An 8,067-nucleotide genomic window follows, 5' to 3' on the forward strand; every position below is an offset into this window, starting at 1 on the left:
CCTGGGGCTGGGCTTTCCCCAGGAGATGCTCCTTCCATTTGTGAAGGCTCTGAAGGAACAAACCAGGCAATTTTGCAGGCAGGAAAGGAAGAAAGTCGTGAAAATGATTTGTTATCACTGCAGTGAATTACCCTGATCCCTAACTCCTGGGGAAAAATAAAGTTTCTCCTGCAAACCTGAGCTCTCCTCTGGAGTGTTTTGGTGCAAGGATTTAGCTCTATGTTGGACAACGTATACATTTGCAGTCCAAGAGGACCCTCATTCCTAAAAATTTACACCACACAGCCCCTGGGGTTAGACAAGCCCTCTCCCAGTGACTGCGGGGAGGAGTAACAAGGAAAACCACCCGGACACCCCGTTTTGGGTGTCTAGCTCCCTTTGGGGTGCCCAGCCCCGCTACCTCAGCCCCTTCCCTGGGGGTTGCATCACCGAAGGACATTTTGCCCCACCGAATTTAGCCCTCTCACCCCTCCAGCAAACTGATCCGAGCCCCTTTGCCGCGGTGGGGGGGTATTTATGCCCGTGGGGAGCGGGCTTTCCCCCCGGGGCCGCGGCGGAGCAGGCTGGGGGCGCGATGTGCGGGGCCGGGCGGGAGCCCCCGCCCCGGAGCCTCCCCTGCTCCGCCGGCGGGAGGGACCGCGCCGACCGCCGAGCCGCACCGAGCGGGCTCCCAGCCGACCCGGAGGAGGTGAAGGGCGCCCGGCTCCCGTGCACCCCCCTGCATCCCTCCCGCACTTCGGGGGCTCCCCCTGCATCCCACCTGCATCCCCCGCTAACCCCGGCCGGCCCTGCCTGTGCCCCACCGGGTTCCTCTCCGCACTCTCCGTGCAGCCCTTTCCCCTGAATCTCCCGTGTGCTCTCCGGGCACCTCTTTCCCGTGCATGCCCCTTACGCTCCCCGCTGCACTCTCTGTGCACCCCCTTTTCCTTTGCATCCCTGCTGCCCTCCCTGCTGTGCTCTCGGTGCACCCCTTCCCTGTGCAATCCCTCCCCACCACACTCTCTGTGCATCCCCTTTCCCGTGCATCCGTGTCACATCTCTGCGCCCCCTCTGCGCACCTCCAGTGCAATCTCCACGCACGCTCCTCCGTCCATCCCCGCTGTGCGCTCCGTGAACACTTGTTGTGCACTTCCAGCCATGAACAGCTCGGCAACAGGCTCGGAGGGGGGCTGGCAGCCCGAGTCGGTGATCATCCCACTGCTATACCTCCTCATCTTCCTCGTGGGCACAGTGGGCAACTGCCTGGTCCTGGCTGTGCTGCTGCGCAACGGGCAGGTGAAGAACACCACCAACCTCTTCATCCTCAACCTGGGGGTGGCCGACCTCTGCTTCATCCTCTTCTGCGTCCCCTTCCAAGCCACCATCTACACCCTGGAGGGCTGGGTGTTCGGGGCCTTCATGTGCAAGGCCGTCCACTTCTTCATCTACCTCACCATGTATGCCAGCAGCTTCACCCTGGCCACCGTCTCCCTCGACAGGTAGGAAAGGGGATGGGGGGGCTCCCTGCACCCTGAGAGTCCCACCTATCTGGATCCCCCCCAGGCAAGAGAAGTGACAGAGTCCCCTGGAGCCAAGCCCCGATTGCTGTGACCTCCCAAGACTCCCAGGGGAATCCAGGCGCATTTCCCAGTTCATGTGTGGAGGGAAATGCAACCACTGGGGATGGGATCTAGCAGAGAGGGTTGGATTTGACCTCGTGTACCCAGCTGGGGAGGGTTTCAGACCCTGAAGCTGTAGGACTGGGGTTTATCAGTAGGCTCTGGCAGCTGAAGGGTGGATAGAAAAGCAGAGAGAAAAAGTTTAGTCCCTCTGCAGCCCCGGGATGAGAGGAGTGAGCCCCTACCCTCCAAACAACCCACAGCGAACAGGGCAAACCTTGGGGAGGAGAAGACACTGAGATGTTTGAACTGGGACACTGCTTTTCCCACCCTCCCCTTTTATTAGCAAAAAGTCCCTTTCTGTCCCAGTGCTGTCCCTTGTCCCAATGACTGTCACACGGTGGGTTTTAGCCAGGAAGCTCTGTAGAAGGCAGCCTGTTGCTCCTGCCTGTGTTTTACCCCATCCCAGCTCAGCCTTGGGCTCTGCAAGGGCTGGTGAGTTACTGCCCCACAGCAAGAGGCAGGGAGCTCTGGGTACTGCTCTGCTGGGTGCTCGAAACGCGTGAGACAGTGGGATGTGGAAAGACCCTGTGAAAGTCCCCTGGGAAGAGTCACAACAGCCCCCGAGCAGGGCTGGATCCTGCCGTCCCGGCACAGCACCACGCTGGCTGCCAGGACAGACCCCCCAGCCCACCAGGAACTGAACCAGACCCAGGGTCTGCCTCTCCTCCCACACCCCACGGCGCTGGGAGGAATGGAGCTGTCAAGCGATTAGGGGCTTGCGTGAGGCTCTGGGTCTGGGCACAGTTAAGGAACCAGCTAACTGCAGAACTGAAAAAGGGTGATGTGCTTTTGCACATGTCAGCGTGAGGAAGGGGGTGTCTGGGGACCCTTGGGACTTGCTGCTGCCTCCATATCCTCACCACCATTGTCACTTGTGCCAAAGTGATGATCAAGTGAGGATTTGCTGGGACAGAAAGGGACCATCCCTGCCTTCCCCACAAGCATCACTGGGAGATGAGAGGGTGATGACAGTGTCACAGGAAAGGATCCTCCTCGCCCCCTTGTGCTGCACAGGGACTCTGAGAAACACCAGGGAATCTACTGTGGGACTAACTGCCCTGGAAAGCTCAAACCCATCACTTCTGCCCTTTCTCCAGTCTGCTCCTGGAGCAGCTCTCTGTGCTCTCCTGCAGTTGTGTCCCTCTCTCTTTCTCATGCAGGTATTTGGCCATACGCTACCCCCTGCACTCCAGGGAGCTGAGGACACCCAGAAATGCCCTCACAGCCATCTGCTTCATCTGGGGGCTTTCTGTCATCTTCTCAGGCCCTTACCTGAGCTACTACCAAGAGTTCCAGTTGGCCAACCTGACCGTCTGCCACCCCATCTGGGAGATCTCCCAGCGCAAGGTCATGGACATATGCACCTTCGTCTTCAGCTACATCATCCCAGTGCTCATCCTGAGCCTCACTTACGTGCGGACTATTCATTACCTGTGGAGGTCCGTGGACCCTCTCCAAGACATGTCAGAGTCCAAAAAGGCCAAGCGGAAGGTCACCAGGATGATCATCATTGTAGCCATCCTGTTCTGCCTCTGTTGGCTGCCCCATCACCTGGTCATCCTCTGCGTCTGGTTCGGATACTTCCCCCTCAATCATGCTACATACGTGCTGCGCATCCTCTCGCATCTCATCTCCTACGCCAACTCCTGCGTGAACCCCATCGTCTATGCCCTGGTCTCCAAACACTTCCGCAAGGGCTTCAAGCAGATCTTCATCTGCCTCTTGCGCAAGAAGGCAGCCAACAAGGTGCACGTGGCCCAAGTGACAAACACCGTCAGCACGCTGGAGGCAGAGCTCAGCGAGGTGACCCACGGCAGCGAAGCCCTGCGCAGCCGCTCGTCCCTGCACTGCAAGGTCCCAGAGCCAGTGGGACATCAGCAGAAAGGAGATGGTTCCTTCATCACCTTCAGTGTCACCTAGCAGAGCTCCTTCCCACCTTTGCAGCCTCCTGCAGCATCGCAGGGCTGGGGATGAGCTACATTTTGGGTTAAAATGCTTGAAATCGTACCCTTTTCATTCAAATGCACCCAGATATCATAACTGCTAAAGAAATGCTGTTGGCTGTGGACTCAGCCAAGCGACCAACCGAGGATCCGAGGGCAGGATTTGCTTCCACTGAGCTGGGAGTGGAGAGATCAAACCCCAAATCAGCTCTCGGGTGTAATCGACTTACACCCTGTTGCATCTACACCTGGAGCCTACTGAAAGCTTTGGTCCCTCCAACCAACACAGCATCTGCCTGGAGTTCACAGGGTGCACTTTTAGGGATATTTGGGAAGTTTTGGTTTGTTCGTGTCCCAGTTCAGGAGCTGCGTCCCAGGGCAGCGCCGGCCACAGCCACACAGGCACAAATCCAGCTCAGGTAGGAAAATGCAGGAGAGAAACATGGAAATCCAGAGATAAACCTTCCTGGCGCAGTCAGTGCTGGTTGGGCTTTAACCTCTCCCTGGGGCTTATGGACTGGGGGGAAGTTTCCCCAAGATAGAGCGTGGCTGGAAACAGCACCCAGAGCTGCGACAAGTGCCATGGCCCGAGTGTGGGACTGCTGAGGGCACAGGGCACTGCTGACCGTGGCTCATCACCTAGGGGTCACCAAGGACTGGCACTGCTTGCCAGGGGAGCACAGCTGTGGTCCCATGGGAAAGGACAGGGCCTTTTAATGCTTTTGGACAACTTGGGCACAGCTCAGCACCTCAGCCCAGGCACGGTGCTTGCAGGGAAGAGCAAAGACAAGCACCAGCACTGCTTTCCCACAGTATGAGGGTGGACAGCCGGGGCTGTGTGAGTGCCTAGGGACCCCGGTCAGCCGGGAAGCCACAATAAACCCTCTATTCCACATCCCATGTCCCACTGTCTTGTGATGCCCCTTGGTCAACAGCAGAGGAAAGGTGGGTGCTGGAGGGGTGGTGGGACCCGCTGGCCCAAGGGAACCTGTGGCCAGTGTGGGGGTTGAAGCCATGGGTTTTGTCCAAGCACATCCATCAAGCAGGGGAACCACTGCAGCGTGAGGAATGGCCCATTCTCCCCTTAATGCAGCCAAACCCGCACACGAGAGGCTGATGTGACTCACGTGTGTCCTGCTCTAAACGCTGCGAAGGCTCCACGAGGGGCTGAGCCCCATGACCACCAGCAGCCAAGGGTTTTATTTAAAGACAGATCGTTTTGTGAGCTGAAGAACATCACTGGAATAGGATCAATTAACGCTTTCAAAAATGCTGCAGCAGAGCAGAGCCAGAGGAGCTGATGAAAACAGCTGCAACGGACTGTGCTGAGCAGCCCTGTGATGCCCAGGGCTGTGCCCCAGCAGCACCAAGCACCCATGAAGATCAGGTCTCTATAAGTAGTCATTACAGAGGGTATAAATCTGTCTGCACAGATTTCCCTCCGTGTGACACGCCCATGGCAGGATGGGGACGGGGTGCAGGACGTTATTTCTGTCTGGGTCCCTGGCTGTCCCTGGGGGTCTGCTCCGGGGTCCAGGTCCCAACACAGCCCTGCTCCTCTCCATCCCTCCCCAGCACTTGGCCTTTCTTCCTGGGAAGATTTGGGCAGTCAAATATTTGTTTTCCCCCACTTAGTGTTATTATAACCAGATCTTCCTGTCCCCACACAGAGGGTCATAAATCAGCCACTACCGCATATCAATAACCATTATATTTAGTCTAGGCCTGCTCACAGCATAAGTCACAGGGAGCAAGTGTATAAACAGCTCCATTACTTATATCTGCATTTATCTCCCCTGCTCAACCCTTCCCAGCCAGGGAAAACACAAATCAGCCATGCAAATGCACCTAAAAGCCTCATCTTCCTCCTGTCCTCATCCACCTCTGCTCAGAGAGCCACGGGATGGGGACAGTGCCCCAGCACCTCCACTTTCCCTAAGGACAGGGGTCCCTGTGCTGGCATGGCTGGGGGTGCAGCATCTCCCGTCCCTTCATGCCATGGCAGAGGATACACCAACCCTGCTCCCCCCAGACCTGTTTCTTTTGCTTCCCCTTCATGCCCAGCTGCACCCACAGATCCCAACCTGAGATGCTGCAGGGCATCGTGGTGCCAGTCCCTGGGTCGCACCAGGGGAAGCCCCACAGAGTCAACACTCAATTTTTAGCCCTGGTTGTTCTCCTTCATGCGGAGTTGAGTTCCCAGAAAGTTTGGGAGCTGCTCCTAAGTTCGTCTTTTTATAGTGTTCACAAGAAAATAAAAATAACCATCTCATGGATATATAAACTATCCAGCAAACCTTCATCCATGCATTGTATTTTGAGCTCCTCACCAGAGCACATCTTTTCTTTTTTGGGTGGTGGCGGGGGGAGAAGGAACTGGTGTGGTTCCCAGGTATCTTATCTCACCACGGGACAAGAGCTGGGGTGTCGGGAGGAAGGAGCTGAAAGAAGGAGCAAACCTCTGGGGCTGCACCAGTGCTGCTGCTGCTCTCGCTACTGGTGCTCAGCGTGACCCAGCACACATGCCTAGGGGACCGGTGGGGAGCAGGGCCAGGCACAGGGCAGCCGGATGCACCCCAAACTCTCTGCCCAGCCCTGAGGAGGCTCCTGGTGCCACTGTGGGAAAAGCCGGGGCCACAGCCCAGCCACCAAGCTCTCAATCCCCAGGCTGGGGGACAACTCTGAGCAGCAGAGCTGGGTCTCTGGGGACCTGCTTCTGCAGGAGAAAAGGGGACAGGTCACCTCTCCAAAACACACACAATGCAACACCACCAATAGCTGCTGCCCCTCAGCTTGGCTTTGCCACAGGAGGCTGCTCATTTTGCAGCTTCTGAGGAGCCCCAAAGTTGCCGGTCCCCATGCCAGGGGGGGTTGACAAACCTCTTTTGCAGCCCCAACATAACAGTCACTACCAAGCAAGCCACAAGAGCAGATAGCAGAGCCAGACCCTGCCATGTCCCCCCCACCTGGCCCCTGCAGCAAAAGCAATGGGGCTCCAGCCCCAAGCCCCTGGGAATCAGAGACATGTCCCCCAGAGCAGAACAGGAGGCAGGGAAGGGTGTTACACCCCACAGGAACCTTGTAGGGAGGGAACAGTGGGGAGGGCAGAGGGGAATCAGCCCCAGTGTCATGGGGCACCCCCAGGTCGGGTTTGTGGCCCCTTCCCACAGTTGCGGCATCACTCACAGCTCTGTGCTCAGCTCATAGAGTGAGGGGGTGGTGTGAAGCGCTCAACGGTAAGAGAGTAACAGGGATGGTGCTGGCTGCCATGATCACTTGTATTTAATGGGTTGCAAAGACATTCCTTACCATAAAAAGCCAAGGAGCACGCGGAGCCATTCCTCAGCACTGCGCAGCACTGGATGCGACTTGGACACTTGAGGTCAGCCTGGGTGAGCAGGTCCCCCTGCTCCCAGCCCAGGAAGGGGTGGCTCTGCCCAAAGCGGGCTGCTGCTCCCAGAGCAGCTCCAGCTGTTGCAGCAGCTGGTTGGCAGGGCTGGGAACCCATCCACCTCCACAAGTTCCTTCCTTGCGCAGGGCAGAGGCAGGAGGTGCAGGAAGGGTTAGAGCCCGGGTGAGTTGGAGACTGGATGGAGAAACAGGGACTGGGTGGCTCCTCTTCCCCTTTAGCTCAGGGAAAATGAGGGTCTTGAGCTCTCACCTAAGGGCCATACGCCTGAAAGCAGCAGAGGCCACCTCTTCCCTTGGTTACTCGCCACCTCCAGCTACTCCTCACTGCACGGCTGCCACCAAGCCAGGGTCTCCCCAGAGCATCCCCTCACCCCTCCTCCTTCCTCCAGATGTGACCAGAGCATCCCTGGGGTAGAAAACAACCCAGCCAACTTCTGGTGCTGGTAACAGGGAGACCAGAAAGGGAGCAGGACATTCTGTATCCCATTCTCTGACTGCATCTCCCCACACTGAGCCAGACCAGCTTCTCCCCAGCCCCAGACTAGTACAGCTTTCCTGGGGAAATGGGCTGACAGCAAATCCCAGAGGTGCCTCTTTCAGATTAGGACACACAGAGGCATTCCCAAAGCCTCCAGAGAACACGATGTGGTGCTATCCCAGACCCTACAGGATTTAATGTTTTCTTTGAGCTCTGGTTAGCTCAGGAGCAGCAGCACAGGGAGGGTACCATCCTGCACTACAGCTCAGCTCTAGGAAAGGCTCCAAGCAAAGCTCCCCCTTCCTGGCTGTGCCTGCCACCATTCCAGGTTAATCTCCTCACCCCAGGATCAGCTACAATAAAATATGTTTTACAGCCTCAGCCTGAGCACATCAACAAGTTCCACCTGCTTTCCTGGGAGAAGGAATTCAGATCAGACCCCTGCTGTGTCAAAAACAGATCCAGAAAGATGGAATCCAGCTCCTTCTGGTCAATGTCAGCGTGTGTATCCAGGAGGCTCGACATCACACATAACACAAGCCAGCAGTGCTTTGCTTATGCTTAAAAACCACTC

At 57.1% G+C, this 8,067-nt stretch overlaps 1 protein-coding gene across 1 annotated transcript; it reads left to right on the plus strand.

Annotated features, from left to right (window-relative positions):
- Nucleotides 1–1,137: 1,137 nt before the first annotated feature.
- GALR2 (galanin receptor 2) lies at nucleotides 1,138–3,581 on the plus strand (the record flags this gene model as incomplete). Its single annotated transcript, XM_082067395.1, has 2 exons — nucleotides 1,138–1,478; nucleotides 2,822–3,581. 2 exons carry the CDS (start codon nucleotides 1,138–1,140, stop codon nucleotides 3,579–3,581), a joined length of 1,101 nt encoding a protein of 366 aa, XP_081923521.1.
- Nucleotides 3,582–8,067: the final 4,486 nt, after the last annotated feature.

Source organism: Streptopelia decaocto (assembly GCF_964273445.1).
Source record: "Streptopelia decaocto genome assembly, chromosome: 16".
Taxonomy (NCBI): domain Eukaryota; kingdom Metazoa; phylum Chordata; class Aves; order Columbiformes; family Columbidae; genus Streptopelia; species Streptopelia decaocto.